The sequence below is a fragment of the Ictalurus furcatus genome, chromosome 13 (assembly GCF_023375685.1).
Source record: "Ictalurus furcatus strain D&B chromosome 13, Billie_1.0, whole genome shotgun sequence".
Lineage (NCBI taxonomy): Eukaryota > Metazoa > Chordata > Actinopteri > Siluriformes > Ictaluridae > Ictalurus > Ictalurus furcatus.
The window spans coordinates 28187387-28206015 of NC_071267.1; the positions used below are offsets into that span (position 1 = coordinate 28187387).

The window sequence follows — 18629 nt, forward strand, 5'->3', positions numbered from 1 at the left end:
GTTGTGAGCGTGTGTAACGAGTACGGTGTGTTAAACGTGGTGACGGTGATGTGTGGTTGTGAGCGTGTGTAACGAGTACGGTGTGTTAAACGTGGTGACGGTGTTGTGTGGTTGTGAGCGTGTGTAACGAGTACAGTGTGTTAAACGTGGTGACGGTGTTGTGTGGTTGTGAGCGTGTGTAACGAGTACAGTGTGTTAAACGTGGTGACGGTGTTGTGTGATTTTCAGGCGATGCAGCATCAGATTTCTCACGTGGCGACTCAGCTGGAAGCGGCGAGGCTGCTCACTTATAACGCCGCGAGGCTGAGGGAGGCGGGGCAACCCTTCATTAAAGAGGCCTGCATGGCCAAGTACTTCTCCTCAGAGGTCACTCACTCACTACCTTCACCATCATCTTCACCTTCATCTTCACCTTCATCTTCACCATCACCTTCACCATCACCTTCACCATCACCTTCACCTTCACCATCAGCTTCACCTTCATCTTCACCTTCACCTTCATCTTCACCTTCACCACCTTCATAATAACATTCATTACAACACACCTGCTTCATGCTCTACTGCACTCTTGTCCACATCATAAATACTTTAATAACTAATATAATAAACACACACTGCTCCCTCTGAGCTCCGTCACTACACCACCATCACCACCATCACCATCATCATCATCACCATCATCATCATGATCTCCACGTCCTACTGCACTGTTACTGATATCAACTCTACTCTGATACACGTCTGTAAAAGAAAAGAGAGAGCTTCAGAGAAAGAAAGAAAATAAATGAGATAGATATGGTTAGATAAATAGAAAATTTAAGAAAATGGGGGGTAAAAGAGCAAGGGGGAATGAAAGAGGGGGAAAAGGGAAGGAAACGAGTGAGAGCGAAGGAAAGAGTGAAGGATGGAGAAAGTAAGGGGGAAAGATAGAGCGATTAAGAGGGAACCAGAAACGGAGCGTGAGAGGGAATGAAAGAGTGAAAGGACAGAAGGAGAGAGAGAGAAAAGGGAGTGGGGTGAAGGAAGAAAAGGGAAGTGTAAAGGAAGAAAGGAGGAAAGGGAAAGAGAATGACAGGGAAAGAAAGAGGATGAGGGAAGGGAAGAAACGAAGGGAAAATAAAGGAGAAAGAAATAAAGAGGAAAAGAACAAGGGAAAGAGGGAAGGAAGAGGATAGAAAGGGGAAAGAAATGAGGGGAAAGTTAAGAAGAAAGAAAGGAAAGGGGGAAAAAGGGAAAGAGAAGTTAAGAGAGTGCTGGGAGGGAAAGAGGGGGAAAAGAGAGCGGAGACTGAAGGATAGAGAGTGACGGAGTGACGTGCGGTGTGCAGGTGGCGACGTTAACCACGTCGAAGTGTATCGAGTGGATGGGAGGCGTCGGCTTCACCAAGGACTATCCTATAGAGAAATACTACAGAGACTGTAAGATAGGTGAGTGTGTACAGCACACACACACACACACACACACACACACACACACACACACACAGGGAACTACTGTTTATAGCTGCTGTAACACAAGTTATAACTATAAACTATAAAGAGATAAAAATGGTGTAATGTAATCAGTGGTAAATTGCTGTGGTACTGTGTAAGAGAAATAAACCACTTGGGGGCGCTGTTATAGGAAAGTAATCAACTTCAGGAAGATAACAGTGACTCCGCTTCAACACACCACCCCATGTTGATTATTTCCCTCTAACAGCACGACACGGAGAGTTTTATCACTTACACGTGCATGTGTGTGCGCGTGTGTGTGCGCGTGTGTGCGTGTGTGTTTTGTCACAGGAACCATCTATGAGGGAACGACCAACATACAGCTGAGCACAATAGCAAAGTACATCGGGCAGGAGTACGACTGAACACACACACACACACACACACTCGCACACTGAAAGACTGTCTTTTCATGAAAAACTTCATAGACACGAATTTATCTGTATTTCTTATTAGGGAGTTATTTATAAAAATATAATCACATGATTATTACACCTGAGACAATTCCACTTAAAATGAATAAAGATGTATCTAGAAATAAATAACACAATTTAACACTAATGTGATATTGGATATATTTGCCTATGTGGAAGATGTCTTTATTTTTTATTTATTAAATAAAAACACACCTTTGTTCCGAGGCCGATGTAAACACTGACGTGTTGGGTTTTCTGTTTAAATTAAAATTGCTCATGTTTCCTCGTTTAGGTTTTGTCCATTTCTAGTACTTTTATGTGAATCGGTTTCTAACAGTATTTACTCACGCTGGGGTTTACTCAACGTTCGGTGGCGGCAAATAAACTGGAGGAAAAAACCTTACAATTATTTATATATTTTAGTCCGAAGGAACGTTTCTAAATAAAATGCACACAGTGTTTGTTTATTAATGTTTTAGCTAACAAGTAATCGCCGCTTATAGCTACCGCTTTAGCCTCGAGATCATAGGTGTCTAGACCGATTTATATGTAGTTGTAATATGGGTGTGAGTCTGTAGTGTTTTTTTTACCGACCCAAAAAAACACCACCACCACATAATTCTAACGATGAATCGGAATCCAAGTTCAGAGTGAATGATTATGAGCTGATGAACTTTATAAATGAATCAAATTCAGTGCCTTTTAGAGTTTACAGCTTCAGTGCAGTAATCACAGGTTTATTATGACTCCTGTATCATCATATCACATGTTCTGAATTTCAGGGAATAAATAAAACTGAAATACTGAAACACTTTGATTTGTGTGTCAGTGGTTCTGCATGTCTGTATGGATGCTAATCTGTGAAATGATTTGGCGTTTTCAAATAAATGAGCATTAAGGGGTGATGGAAATGTTTCCCATCGTTACAGTGTCTGTTATGGAGCGTATAATATAGAGCTTCAGTTCATGTTCACATCAAACCACCGGATTACTATCGTGTAGGTCCTCCTCTCCTTGTCCCACCAAAACAGCTCGGACCCATCGAGGCCTGGACTCCACGAGACCTCTGAAGGTGTGCTGTGGTATCTGGGACCAAGACGTCAGCAGCAGATCCTTTAAGTCCTGTAAGTTGTGAGGTCGGGACACCGTGGATCGGACTTGTTTGTCCAGAACGTCCCACAGACGCTGGATCGGATCGAGATCTGGGGAATTCGGAGGTCGAGTCAACACCGTGAACTCTTTGTCGTGTTCCTCAAACCGTTCCTGAACAGTGTGTGCAGTGTGTCACGGCTTTATTCTATCCTGTATTAACCGTCTTTCTGTAATAAACCTTTTTACCTTCAGAGGACGAGTCTGCGAGTGTTGTCTAATTTCCACGACACTGTTTAATAAATAAAATATTGTAATTGTAAAAAGTGGATTGTTTTTGTATAACAGCACGTCCCAGCGTGTTTCATCCCTCACTACATCTTATTTCTCGTCATTTATATCATCACCAGCCTTCCGTTCACATTTCCTCTCTAACAAAATGACTTCTGTTAGATTCATGATGGAATGACTTATCTGTAAAAATGTGCCTAAATTATTTTGTGAGCCATGTGTACTGTAAATAAATATTGATCTTTATTCATAAACTGTAATCATTTAAATCTGGTACATTTTTATGCTCATAAACTGTAGTTTAAGAAGAACTTAACATCTGGTGCCTTAATCCCAGAAATGAACGGCAGGAACTTACGGTGCCAAAAGAATTGAACCTGAAGCTCTGTGTTAGTTTAAACAGGAACTCCTGTTCAGGTAAGACACGCGAGACTCGTGCTGAACTCGCACTGAGCCAGAACAGCATGTGCTTTTCTCTTCCCCGTGTGAAAAGTGCCAGCAGGTCGGCATGCAGAGCGCATCACCGCCGGCTTCGAGACCTTTCCCTGCTGCCGTGGACACAAAAGCTGCCATTCAGGCCGGATGAGTGCGCCTTTGTGCTTGTCTCGTCGCTCTCGTCACGCTACGGGAGGAAACGCTGTTTCAGGCCAGCACACAGTCCGCACCGCTCCCTTCTCTAAAACCTACAATTAACCCGACGCACAAAGAGAGTTGTTTCGTGAACTACGAGATAAAGAACGGGGCTCTGGTGCGGTTCATTTACAAAAAATAATCAAACACATCGTGCAGAATGTGTAACAATTATACGTCACTTTTAAGTCAGGAAGGCGGGGCTAGAGCAGGTTTGATTAGATTGATTAGATTTAACATGGCTACACAGTTAAAAAAAAGATATCTGTAAAATGGTTCGAGCTCGAGCGGAGATCACAGAACGCAGCTAAAACTGAGATTGTTCTAAGATTCAACTTCAAAAAGTAGATTTTTACGTTCACCAACACTTAAGGCTTTAAAATATAATAATAATAATAATATATCTGTAATATTGTAATTCTAAACTAATATAAATATCTTAACACTCCCTGTGTTTCACTCGGTGAAATATTATGTGAATATTAGTTTATAATGACAATATTTGCTCTAGAATGTGAAGAGAACAGACTGGCATGGCATCTCCACTACATCAGCATGAGCACGGTGAGGATAAAGCCCTGGGAGAATGAGGAACAGATGCTAATAATAATCACTGTTCATGACAACAGATGAAGAGCTAGCTCGGGTGATCAGCGCCTCTGGTGGACACAGGTGGTATTTCAGCGTGCAGATGTGAGCAGTTGGACTCGTTTAACTCTAAGACTCTGGGTTTATTACTCACTTATTCATCTTAAAGCATGTTATTCAGTGAGTATTGCTGGGGCAAGTGGCTTCTGGAAAGTTAATGATATAAGTGGTGTGTGCACCACAGCCGGGTTACACACCGGGAACAGTGCGTCATTCAGAGAGGGGCATTAACGCATTAACATTAAACACTCTGGACTGGCATGGAGGACTGAATCTTTTCTCCCCTTCAGTGACTCGAGCCATTTAAGTCCGTTTAGTTAAATGACTCTTTCTGATTCCTTCAGATTTGTTTAGTTTCTGAAAAGTGCTGTCTACAACATAAACAACAGACAGCTTGAGCAAATGTAAAAGTAGGCAATAATTATTGCTGTCATTGTATTATAAGCTTGCATGTTTGTGTTCAAAATAATTATTTTTCACATCCGACCCAACACACACTCCTAGTGTGTACACTGAAGTGCTCTGATTCACTAATCGCAGTGAAATGACTCACCAAACACAAAAGACTGAACGATTCACTGATTCAAAATATGACGTTATGACCGAGACGATTCACTGATTCACTGATTCAAGCACCGAGCTGCTGAATGAATCTCTGTCATGACCATTTGAACGATTCCCTCGTTCAAATACAAAGCTGCTAAGCAAATGTCAATCATAACCAGAAAGATTCTCTGACTCAAGCACTGATCCTCTGAATGAATTTCATTTCTGTTATGACTGGAAGATTCACTGACTCAAACACTTAAATGATTCACTGATTCAAACACTGAACTTCTGAGTGAATCTTTGTCACGATTGAATGACTCTTGATCATGACTGAAAGATTAAATGATTTAAACACTGTTTTAACAGTGTTTTAAATCATTCCAAATCAGTCAAACATGTTTGTTTTTGGTGAAGTGTGATCTCTAGAGCACACTAAAGGTAGATGTTCATGAACATTTTTTTGCACATTCTTGTTCCTTAGACTTGGAAATTAAGTCTAAATGTAATGCTAAAGATTGCTCACAGTTCCATTTTTAGGGCTAATTTAAAATGGGAAGAGTTTAAGTCTCAGTCGTATGTTTTTAGGGGGTACCTTAGTAAGTAGAGTTTTTGTTTCAAGGATCCAAGGCGCAAGGACCAAATCGCTTTCTCACTAGAGTACACGCGGAAGTGGAGTCACACTCTCAATCTCAGAGTTCATGCTCTCTTGACCCCAAGCTGTGTTCTCACCTGGGTCATTCTGAATATTTGGCATGGAATTTGACATTTAAATAAAATGGACATAGAACATGTATGCCACCGCAAAAATCTTTAACTTGTACTTTTGTAAATATTTTGAATTCTATTATTTTATCAGACTGCAAATTTGGACATGAAGTCAATAAAATCTCACAGTTTAATCACAAACCCTGACTTTTAGCATGTGCATCTATTTAAGTAAGGTCTGTAAGCCCTGAACATCACTCGCTTTTCAACATTTTGCCATTCTGAGGAACCTATAAATAAAAAAAAAAAAGCTTCTGTAGTGACCCCTGAACATTTAGACAGATTTCCCAGATAAGACTTTTTTTTAAAAAATTAGGTCACAAGAAACAAATTAACAAAGAAAAAAAAGAATAAGCAATATCTGAGACAAGCAGCAACAACCCTATGGGAACTGACCCAGAATGCCCCTCCTGCTTAAAGAAGAGTGTGAGAACGCACCGCGGTGCCATTTAAACAGATTAAACACTGCATCACTGAAAGCACCTCTGATTAACACATGTATTAATGAGTTTTTATTTCATTTAGTATAAATTAAATTACAGCAATGCTAATAAAGCTAACTAACAGGTGTGTAAACACTGGAACATCGTTCAGCCTCATTTATGAATTTTACCTCCAAAAACCCATGAATTATGCTGTTAGTTCATACTGGTTGTTTGATTTGGTGATGGAAAAAATGTTAGATAGAGTATGAGGAATTTTTTAATTATTATCATTCAGTTTTGGGGGGAAAAATCACAAAATGAAAGCATTAATTAGTTTGCTAATGTTACTAACAATATATTAAAGCCACAAGCAGTATTTTTGGGGGCCAAGCACCCAGACACGGTGAGCCACACATTCACAGACATGCCAGAATAATTACCAAAGCAATCACAGGAAAGCAGAGCCATAACTTTAGGCAAAGGGTTTCGAGTGATTTGTAGTTTCACTGATGATTTGTAGGTTTTGACCACAGACAGTGGAAGACAGGAGGAAAGATCTAGATGAACAAATGGGAAGCTGCCTCTGCTGCCATGACCTGTGATGTTGTCTGTTGTTACTTTGACCTGTGGTCATGATTGCTACTGCTTGTTTTTTTTGCAATTTAAAAACGTCTTCGATTTGTACGGTTTTTCTCATTAGTCTGGGCGTTTTTCCCCACTTTGTGATAAAGTTTGTCCAGGTTGGTCTGAAGATGATGCATGGCAAATTTGGTGTTGATTGGACATAATCTGTAGGAGGAGTAGCGAAAAAACAATTTTTTACAAAATCCAAGATGGTCACTGGGAGGTACACTTGAATTTCAGATGCTGGTGTGTGTTCTGCCACTGCGGACGACTCCGAGCGGTGCAGCCTGGAGATTGCTGAGGATGAAGTACCATGGAAATGCTTTTGGGCATCAATCACCACCGTCTCGCTCAATAGGGATAAATTCACACACTTAAAATCTCCATCCTGTGTTTATATGTCTCTGTAAAGCTGCTCTGAGACAGCGTCCGTTGTTAAACGCGCTATACAAATAAAAGTGAATTGAATTGAATTGTAATAAATAGTGATGGACTGTGAAAACGTGGAGTCATACTTTCTCTTTGCAGATCAGCCTCATCACAGTGTTGCTGCTTTTTGAGGAAATAAAAGAGAAAATGAAAGCTGCAGATAATGAAAGCTGCAGCATGTGTCCTGCTTTGGAGAACTATGACACAAGGAGTAAAATTAGTAATCACATTCTACTGTAAATACAAACTCGTGGCAATTTGAACTTCCTGTTCAGATTGTGAACTTCCTGTTCAGATTGTGAACTTCCTGTTCAGATTGTGAACTTCCTGTTCAGATTGTGAACTTCCTGTTCAGTGTGTTAAACCACACAGACTTTTACTACCTCTTGTGAAGTGCGTTTTGAGGTGAAATAAGCGTGTACACACTGTACATCTGTATAAATACCAGCGCTGAAGTAAAACTAGTGGGTTATTAAATGGACTGATTAATAAACAATAAAAAAAAACACACACAAATGATTATTTACTTTCTATTTAAAGTTGGAACAGGAGATTCTGAACGAAAGCAGGATGAAAAGAAGCCACAACTTCAGCTGCTTTTAGTGCAATAGTTTGTTACTCGTAAACTGTTACTACACTTACTACAGGCTGTCAGTCAGTCTGAGTGTTACCATGGCAACACGCAACGCTCTGTCCAGCTGTGTTGTTCTTTGGGAACTGTTTTCATGAATACATGAATCACAGCCGAGCTGGTACTCAGTACAATAGCTCTTGCTTGTGTGATATTTCATTAGCAACCACCTCCAATACTATAAATGACTACAAACCGTTTTTTATGTCCAGTATTGGGTCTGTAAGCACAGCGTAAGAGGAGTGAAGGGGAGTTTGATGAAGAGCTGATGGATCATCTGATGATTTAAAATGTGTAGCAGCAGCTACTTTCACATTCGATCAGTCTCAGCAGACGTCCTGAAACCTAAACAGATCATCACCAGTGTTGTAGATGCACTCTTCAGTAGAACTCACACATTACTGTTCTTCCCTCTGAGAGTAATCTCGTAATGAAAAGAAAATAAATCTGAAATAAATAACAACAACCTGCAATCCTTCTTATTATTATATAACAGACGAGTCTTTTTCTGTGGAAACACTGAACTGCACTGAAGAGGGACACATGATACTGAACCTGATTAAGAAAGTAAAAGAGTCAAAGAAGCTCGAGTCTGAAAATAAATCTTCCCAGAAGGGGGAGGGGGGTGATGAGGGGTGTAGATTATATCTTTGTCTGAACTTCACATTTATTACATGTAGCATTTACTACACTGACAAAAATGTAAAAACGTTATTGTATATGGTTTATAGACGTACAGAAGGTACAGAGGGTTAGTAATATAGTATCGTTAGACATGTCCAGTGACATTAGTGTGTGTAATAGTGTGGATTAGACTCGTCCAGCCGTATCTAATGACCAGGTGTGTTTCCAGGTATGACGAAATCAAAAGCTGCTGATAGCTTGGGAAATGAAGTGAAAGTGGATGGTTTGCTGGATATAAAAACTCCTGACGCACCTTTCCAGGACACTCACACTAACACTGAGCTGAAGCCATCACCGGAGAGAAAACAGGTGAGAACCAACACATTCCTACTTTTTATTCAGCTCCAATAATCAATTCAAAAGAACTGAAAGAACGTTCAGCTTTACAATTTATTACAGAATGTAAGTTTAAGATGAACGGTCATGTGTCCCAACAACTCATTTACAGTGTGTTATAGAAGTAATAAACCCTTTGTGTGTTGGTGGTACAGGAAATGTTACAGTGATTTATTCCTCTTATACCACTGCAATTTATCAGTGATTACATCAAAGAACAACACGCTATATGTTTTAACCAGTTAAAGCTCCATGTAATGTTGTGAAATGTCCATGAAACACGTTCCTTTTCTCATGTACGTAACATCAGCTAGAAACAGTCGTTCCTTCACCAGACTCACTTTTTATCTCTGTCCTGAAACTAATAATAAAACAAAACAAAAAAAATGCAGCTTGTCGTGTTACAGAGAAACCATAACGAAGTGTAAACTCCTCTGTCCTGAAGATGTGGGAAAACCTAAAGCTACAGCTTTAACTCTGGCTGATACACAGCGCTGACACTGGAGACTCCTTCCATAAACGATAAATAAACATATCCTCACATAATAAGTGTGGGTTTTATTCCTCTCATTAATGTAATTAATATACACTTGCGATTTGCAGGTGCACTACAGAATTCCACAGTAATGTGGTATAATAATAATCATTTTCACTCCTCACTTTCAGTAAGCGCTTTATCCCGGTTAGGGCCGCGGTGTATCCGGAGTCTATCCCAGGAACTCTGGGAGTGTGGTGGAAGATCACTAGGGATGGGACGCCGGTCCTTTACTCATTCACACACACTCATTCTCTTGCTGCCTCAATGCCATCTGATTATCAGTTTTCTGCTTTGTAGGAACATCGACATGGCCAGCAGGGGCAAACAGTGGGTTCTCCTGGCAGCAGGTTCTAAAGGTTGGAAAGACTACAGTGTCCAGGTGTGAATATTAAATGCAGTGACTTAAATTTAGTGTTAGATGTTTATAGCTCATTATTCATTGTATTTTTTTACAGGCCAACGTGTGCCACGCTTACCAGGTCGCTCACCAGAACGGCGTTCCAGATGAGCAGATTGTGGTGATGATGTATGATGATATCGCTTACAATGAACAGTGAGTATAGTGCTCTGCAGTAGAAGATTATTTGAAAATATAAGTAAAGTAGGAATGATAACAAGCTTCAGTGTGAACGATGGCAATGCTAGATAAACGGATTTTTCTAGTTAGTCTGTTTATTCTGGGTTTTTTTTTAAATTATTCAACTAATTTATTTTCAGTGTTGTATTGTACAAATAAATACCACAATCTTACACGTGTAACGTAATTACTGCCACTCATTTATCCTCAATTCTTTATAATAGAAAATACTGTATCGTATGTATAATATACTTATATAATGAATAAGCGTTAATTAAAGATAATTATATTACTTGTCTACATGATATTTCTGTGTAGAAATCCCACTCCTGGAAACATAATTAACGTACCAAATGGCCCAAATGTTTACCCTGGGGTTCTGAAGGACTACACTGGAGAGGTAATGTGCTCTGTAACATTTATAAATGGATAAATACTTTAATTAGGTTATTTTTGTAAAGTGGAATTAATCAGTTTAAATTGTCCGTTATCAGGAGGTATCAGCGGAGAACTTCCTGTCTGTACTGTGTGGAGATTCGGAGGCTGTCAAGAAAACAGGAAGAAAAAAAGTCATACAAAGGTAGAAAGCATCTCTTTTAGCTTCATTCTGGTCAGACGATGTTGATTAATGATCTATAACAGCAGCTCTGAGAGTAGTGCAGCTACAAATCACAGGTTTATATTAATGCGCTCGATCGACTCAGACCAGCGTGCCTGACACTATCATCCATGTCACGGTCAAACCATTCGAGTGATGCATTTAAATATAGTTGCTATTTAACAGATATAATCTGACGGTGCATTTGCTCTCCTTTCTAGATTTTATATGACTGTGTTCTGCCCCACGTAGCTCCATAGAGTTGTTATTGCACCTAGTGGTCAGAAATGGGAACTGCAACAAGAGCTTATAGAGGCCCATGCTTGTAGGAGTGTCCTGTAAGGTAGGCGGAAGCAGATGCGATTGCAAGAGTTTATTGTGGAAACAGGCAGACAAGTGGAAATTTCAAGGGAAAGATATAATAAAAAAGATCAGGCAATGAGCAAGCCACACAAACAGGGCAAATCCTAAATCCAAAAAAACAGGTAGAGCGCAAGATCAGAATACCAGAGAAACAATACACAGTGAATGACTTAGTAAGGTCAGGTAATCACACGTTTTTACACTTACAGTTAGATTTATACAGCGCTTTTCTAGACACTCAAAGTACTTTACATGGTATGGGGGGGTCTCCTCAACCACCACTAGTGTGTATCCTCCACCTGGATGATGCAACGACAGACATATTTCTCCAGAACTCCCACCACACACCAGCTATTAGTGGAGAGGAGAGAGAGATGTGGACGATTCAGAGATGGAGATTATTATGATAGAGAAGGATCAATGGGGGAATTTCAGCAGGACACGTTGAGCATTTCATTGCAGCTGGCTGAATGTCTGTGGTCTGTTCATATAGGTGCAGGAGTAATTGTGAACAGGTGTGCATGGTTAAAAGTCCAGTGACTGTGAACATGGCAGAGTCTGTGTGTTTGGGAAGTGTAGTCCGGGGTGGCCATGTTTGTAGATGCTGCATTCAGAGTTGGTGCTTAAAGCCGTTTTCCACTCATCTCCCACTCATCTCCCTCCCTCCCTTCCACTCATCTCGGAACCAGAACATATGATCGGTCTTGTCGGGTATTTCTGCGTGATTTGCATCACTATTTGTTACGAGAGTGATGAAGTTAAGAATCTAAAGCGGAAAAAAGCTCATCTACACTCTCCAAAACGTTAGAACCCTGTAGAATAAACATCACATTTTGTCAACAATTATTACAAATATCTTTGTATTATTTCAATATTTTTTTCCTCTTTCAGTGGTGAAAATGATTCTATCTTCATCTACTTATCAGACCATGGAAATAGAGGAATCTTTCACTTTCCTAATTCTACAGTGAGTTTAGTAAAGTTTCTCTTTCTTCGGGGTCGTATTCCGAGCTCGTACACACTGATACGCGTAGCACGCGGTATTGTACAGTTGTAACATCCCTGTGTTAAGTTGTGTTGATGTCTGAATGAAACTGAATATCAGTAAGAAACTTATTTTCAGTCAGACTACCAGATCCTTACAGTCGTACACTACTGAGGTCATGAAACATAAAGATCTTTATTTCCTGTTCCAGCTTTATGCACATGATCTCATTAACACAGTGAAGGCGATGTCAAAGAGTCGCACGTTTTCAAAGGTACGTATTTCAGCTCCTAATTTACATTTCAGCACTTCTCCGGAACCCAGGGCTCACAGAGGAATCCATAAGAATCCATGTGCAAAAGTTTTATGAGCAGGTGTTAGGAACTGTGATCTTCAGGTTACGATTCTTAAGAAGAGAGAAAAACGAAAAGTACACAAGAAGACGGCGGCCTTGCCCCGCTACACACTCACCGCACCAGACACACACAGTTCAAATGGCAAGATGTCTGATTTATTCACAGAAAAACAGAGTATATTTCACACTCGACACACAACAGACACAATGGGTTAACTATTGATTGGATAGGCGGAAGGGCATTTTACAGGAAGCACATCAGTTTAAGAGAGGAACAGCTCCATGTATGGTATTCGGGAAGTCATGGAATACAAGCGAGGGTTATTTGGGAAGGTATGTAAATGCGTGCAAATGGTATAGCCTGCAAACAAGAAATGAGTGGAGTAACAGTAGAAGCAGGTCAGAATTTTGGGGAGGGTGCCCTCTGGTGGTTAGGAGGGGAAATAGCCAGGTTTAAATATTACAATCTCCTTCTTCATTCCGTGTTCTCGTGTCCTGTCTTTCATTTCTTATCTCTCTATTCCATTAAAAATAAAGAGAGCAGATCACAGACTATACCACAGCTCTTGTTGGATTCTCATTAGACAGACGGTGTTGATTATTTTTCTACAACAGTCCTGCCCTTAAATGTTTTCTTCCTCTTATGTCATACTTATTATCAGTTTATAGTTACACTTCATGTTAAAATGTCAACAGTTTTCAGATCATGTTCAGATCATTCACAGCCATCTTCATTTTATTTCCATTATCGACATTTTCAGACCGATTTTAGCACCAAAACTACCACAACTACTACTACAGTGACTTTGTACCCGCTGGCCCAAAATCCACAGTATCAGAGTTGTCCACCTTTTCACTTAATGTAGACGGGGTAGCTGTTAAACTTTCCTCAGCAGGCTGTACGGTAATTCGACTGTAATCTGTTTCAAAACAGCTCTTTCTTCCATCTCAGGTGTTGTAGTCCTTGGCGGCCATGTTTGTAGTCCATGTTGTAGTCTGGGAGTTGTATTCCAGCGTTGACGTGACCAGGACCTGTTCTGTATACATTTTCCCTCCATAGCTCTCTCATTTATAAACTGTGAATATGTCAAAATGCTTATATTTTCTCATGTGTGTGTGTGTGTGTGTTTACATTTGTTTGTGTGTGTGTGTGTTTTGCTGATCCTCTGTAAACCTGCTGGATGTTTGCAGATGGTCATTTATTTGGAAGCGTGTCATTCTGGATCAATGCTGGATCAGCTGTCTGACAGCAACGGTATCTCTTTACTGAAAAGTCATAGTTCGGACACGTTCAGGAACGTTCTTCTCACGTGTCTGAAAGGCTTTTATCCTTTTGTTTCAGTGTATGCAGTTTCTTCGTGCAATCCTGATGAATATACCTACGCTTGTTTCTTCGACAAGAAAAGAAATACCTTTCTTTCTGATATCTTCACCTTTAACTGGCTGCAGCACATGGACACGGTCAGTGTTTATGGAGTTATTTCCAGGAATTAATTCTTTAATGAAGTGTTTTTTACACCACAAAGGTGTACTTTGATTTCTTCCATATTAGTAAAGTATCTGAATTAGACAGCATTCATTCTTTCCTGTTTTTCTTCACTTCACTCTGAAGGTAAAACTTACAGTGACGTCGTTTGGAGAGCAGTTTTCCTACCTGCAGAAACACGTGAGTAAAGACGCGAGGAAGGCAGGAGTGACTGAGACGCCATGTAACTATGGGGACAAGGTACAACACACAGCAATGTTTAAATGCTTCGAGTGTTTCCTCTAGTGTGATGTCATGTTTATTCTTCTTTCCTCTACGTTATTTAGGGAATGCTGAAGGTAATGTTGAGTGAATTTTTTGGAGATTCCCCTCGCTTTGTCAGCGAGACCTACACGTCCCAGATCCTGAACGTTCAAGTGTCCGATGTGGTGGACACTACAGAAGTTCCACTGATAATCCAAGAAAACAGGATTAAAAACGAACAGGACCCGGAAAAGAGACAGGCCCTGGAAAGACAATATGATGATCTTAAAAGAGTGAGTACGCCACTCCCACTGCACTGCGTTATTTACAGTCCTTATTCCTGAATTAATTCAGCACTCACACTCACTGTATCCGTATCCCGACTATTATTCATCAACATAACCCAATATTATATCAGCAGGGTCACTGTTACTACTGAAAACTTGATTATTTTCCTACAACAGCACGTCCCCAAAAGCTGTATTCCTCCGCCATTCCATCTGCCAATGACTGCATGTTTCAGTAAAGACTGGCACGCCCTAGTTTTTATTTTATCTGTTTCTAGTTACATTTCAGTGGAGCTTATTTATGTCCAGCAAATTTAGTAAATGAATATGACCAGCGTTAGTCTGTGTAACAGTAGAATATAACAAATACTCTTCTGGATCATGTCTAAGCCAGGCCCGTTATATGGTAAACCCCGCCCCCACATGCTACATACACATGTTTGTTTATGACTGTTATTTCAGTAATGAAATTAGTCACTATGTCAAAAAATATTGTGATATTGTGATGAATTGCATGTTGTTATGTAACGTGAAAAGACGTTTGTATTTTAGAAAGTCACTTTAGATGTCTTTATATGATTAAATTTGTATATTGTGATTACATTTGTAGAAGAGGAAGACAGTGGATGAAGCGCTGCAGAAGATTGCTGAGCGCACAAACGCTTCACGAGCTCTGACTGAAAAGCGTGAGGTGACTCGGACGTACGAACTCAAACTCGTGGCTGAGCATTTCAGGAAAAATCTCTTCAACTGGGAAGCGGAGCCGGTATGAATATATACGTACAGTGTGTGTGTGTGTGTGTGTGTGTTTGACGATCATGACATGAAGTGTAATGAAGTAAGAATGTTAAAGATCGTTTCAGGTAACAAGAACAAGAAAAACACATTAATATTAAAGTTCCACTGCACAATGTTCCCCTAACATCAGCATTAACACATCATTAGTAACGTTAGCAAACTAATTAACGCTTTTATTTTGTGAAATAAATAAACTCATACAGTACCTAAGATTTCCTGCATCACCAAATCAAGCAACCAGTATGAATTAATGGCTGAACTCGTATGTTTCGGTAAAATGGTAAAGTGGTAAAATGAAATAGACGAGGATTTAATATCTCTAGATATATTATTCGCAGTCACATGAAATTTGGCAAAGAAAAAGAGAAACTTGTTCTCTATCGGTCTACATGCTCAGAAGGTCATCAGAAAGCCAAATCTACACATGTGAGTGATATTAGGGGCTTTGCAGACCCCATTTAAAAGCTGCACATGCTGAAAGTCATGGTTTGTGCATAAGCTTTGATATTTCATTGGCTTTGTGTCGAACGACGAGGTGTAAAAAAGCTCAGTTTAAAAATGTCTGCTATTTTGACATTCCCAGTATTCTCATGTTATGTTCCCAATTGCAACGTCTTTCCATGTTGTCTCGGTTTTCACACTTAACAGGATATCAGCCCATGATTTCCTTCTGTGGGCCTTGAATTTCCTTTCAAACAATCAGTGACCATCATAAAGATCATAATCACGCCACATGGCACATGTAGAGCGGTGCTGTTTCAAATAAATGTCCACATTTGAGAACAATACTAATATGTAAACAGTGTATATGGAATCTTATGGAATAATGTTTTTAATAACTTGCTGTTTCTGAGATTGAACTATGTTGATAAGGTTGCTAACATTTAACACATTTAAATATATATATATATATATATATATATATATATATATATATATATATATATATATATATATATATTTCATTTCTTTAGCACGTTATAAAGGCATACATATTCGATGTCTATTTTATGTAAATGGGTAACAGTCGAATTCTAGAAAAAACACACAGCAGCAGCGCTCTGTAAATGAACACAGAGTGAGCAGGTGAGAACACGGCGATCACGCTCGCGTCCAAGAGTCTGAGCGAGGCGTGTCAAACAGCTCTTAGTTTATTACTCCATTAACATGAATAATTATTATTAATGATCAAGTTTCAAATTTGTTGGTGTGTGAACCTCAATGAGCTTTATATATATAGTTATGTAGATCATACTAACTTAATCTCTCTCTCTCTCTCTCTCCGTCTCTCTCTCTCTGTCTCTCTCTGTCTCCGTGTATCTCTCCGTCTCTCTCTCTCTGTCTCTCTCTCTGTCTCCCTGTATCTCTCCGTCTCTCTCTCTCTCCCTCTCTGTCTGTCTCTCCCTCTCTCTCTCTCTCCGTCTCTCTCTCTCTGTCTCTCTCTGTCTCCGTGTATCTCTCTCACTCTCTCTCTCTCTCTTTCTATCTCTCTCTCTCTCTCTGTCTCCCTGTATCTCTCCGTCTCTCTCTCTCTGTCTCTCTCTGTCTCCGTGTATCTCTCTCGCCCTCTCTCTCTCTCTCCCTCTCTGTGTCTCTCTCTCTCTGTCTCTCTCTCTCTCTCTCTCTCTCTCTCTCTCTCTCTCTCTCTCTCTCTGTGCAGTTTGTTGTCACTCGTGCACACCTGCAGGTTTTAGTGAATCTGTGTGAGTGTGGGTTGGAGGTTGAGAGGTATGGGATTAGTTTCACTTTTTCAGTGTTTGTTCTGGAATTAAACACGTCCAGTCGTTTCTCATTGTATTTCTGATTTGTTTGTTTCCATCAGCATCACTGAAGCCATCACTCACGCGAGCCAGGAGATCACTTTCTGAAGAACTCGACACCACGATCGTTTTCTTTGACACGTTCTCTTTCAATAATATGAGGATTTCGATTAGATCATCTTTTAAAAGCAATATTTTTATTATTCTTATTTTTTTATTTTAGTTTTGTTAAAAAAATTTTTTTACCAACCTTAACTAACTAAAGTCACACAATACCAAAGCCTGTAGAATACCTCAATAAAGAACTTGGAGAGAAACAAAAGTTTATTTGTTGAATCAGTATATTTAGACAACACTGTGCTACACAGATGATTTATACAAGTATTATAACTCGTTCAGCCGTAACATTGAAACCACTGACAGGTGACGTGCAGGTATAGAGTTAGAAAAGAAGAGGACCAAGCATTGAGCCTTGACACCAATGATGAAGAGTCTGTATGGAGCATTGATCCAGAATGACACGCCTCCAAATAAATGACCTGGTTGTACAAAAGATTCTGATTATGAGATCAGGAAATATAAAGACACACAAATAATCTAAACATTTTTTAAATAAGGGAGATCGGGAGGAAAAATGATGCAGTGTATCTAGAAGAGGCCGCACATCGTGTTATCATAGTTTATATCATAGCCCTGGATTGGTCAAAAGTCTTCTATAACAGCAGCGCTGACAGTACAGTAGTGCAGCTGCACATCACAGGTGTATATTAATGTGCAAAACCAAGTGTTTTATAGCACAGCAATTAGCCAATAATTACAATTTTTAATAAACATCATACTTTTTATCTTGTTGCACATGGCTGAAACAAGTTAGTTCCTGTCCTCACTTACATTATAGCAGCTGTAAACAGCCATTCCCTCACCAGCATCTGTTTATTCTCTCTTCTGAAGTTAATAAGACAAAAATCGCAGCTTGTCATGTTACTGGGAAACCGTAAACCATCAGTTCATCTGTCCTCACACTGGAGACTCCTTCCATAAATGTTAAATCACTTTATATAGAGTGTTCCCTGTAAAAGTCCCATTAAACGTGCTAAAGAAACAGTAACTTATAAGAACGAGTGCATTAATATAAACCTGTGATTTGCAGCTGCGCTACTGTCAGAGTTGCTGTTATAGAAATTTAATCAACACCTTCTGACCAATCAGAATCTAGAATTCAACAGAGTCATGTATAGGGAAAAACTCATTACTGTTCCTGATTGAACACCTTAGAATAGCATATAGACTAAAAGGTCATCTGAATTAGACGTGGAATTGATGAATAAAGTTTATAGAGATGGTTTCCACCTTCTGTATTGCTTTTTTTGGTCTAGTTTTCTTCACAGGAGATCTCCAGAATCTCCACACAGTACAGCCAGAAAGCTTTCAGCTGATACCTCCTGATAATGGACAGTTCAAAAGTATTAATTCTACTAAAAAAAAAAAAAAAAACCACAAATAAATCCAATCACAGGATAAACATTTGGGCCATCTGGTACATTGATTATGTTCCCACGAATAGAATTTCTGCGCAAAAATATACAAATATTTTAGTGAGGATTCTGGACATTTCCTCTCCCTGCCAGC

At 39.6% G+C, this 18629-nt stretch overlaps 2 protein-coding genes across 3 annotated transcripts in view; both read left to right on the plus strand.

Annotated features, from left to right (window-relative positions):
- acadsb (acyl-CoA dehydrogenase short/branched chain) overlaps positions 1-3393 on the plus strand; it is a 9841-nt gene extending 6448 nt beyond the window's left edge. The window contains exons 9-11 of the mRNA XM_053640112.1: positions 229-366; positions 1328-1427; positions 1785-3393. Coding sequence (XP_053496087.1) covers positions 229-366; positions 1328-1427; positions 1785-1858 — 312 coding nt within the window. The 3' untranslated portion in view covers positions 1859-3393. The remainder of the gene's footprint in view (positions 1-228; positions 367-1327; positions 1428-1784) is intronic.
- Positions 3394-8952: 5559 nt separating this feature from the next.
- LOC128617105 (legumain-like) lies at positions 8953-17566 on the plus strand. 2 transcript variants are annotated; one of them, XM_053640109.1, is made up of 14 exons: positions 8953-8983; positions 9846-9927; positions 10004-10101; positions 10444-10525; positions 10620-10705; positions 11978-12053; positions 12283-12345; positions 13618-13681; positions 13769-13887; positions 14039-14152; positions 14239-14448; positions 15053-15208; positions 16901-16968; positions 17063-17566. In XM_053640109.1, the coding sequence occupies exons 2-14, from the start codon at positions 9856-9858 to the stop codon at positions 17106-17108; spliced, it is 1254 nt and encodes a 417-aa protein (XP_053496084.1). In that variant the 5' UTR covers positions 8953-8983; positions 9846-9855; the 3' UTR covers positions 17109-17566. The 2 variants fall into 2 exon arrangements, with proteins under 2 accessions (XP_053496084.1, XP_053496083.1); XM_053640108.1 differs by having other exon boundaries at positions 16901-17566.
- Positions 17567-18629: the final 1063 nt, after the last annotated feature.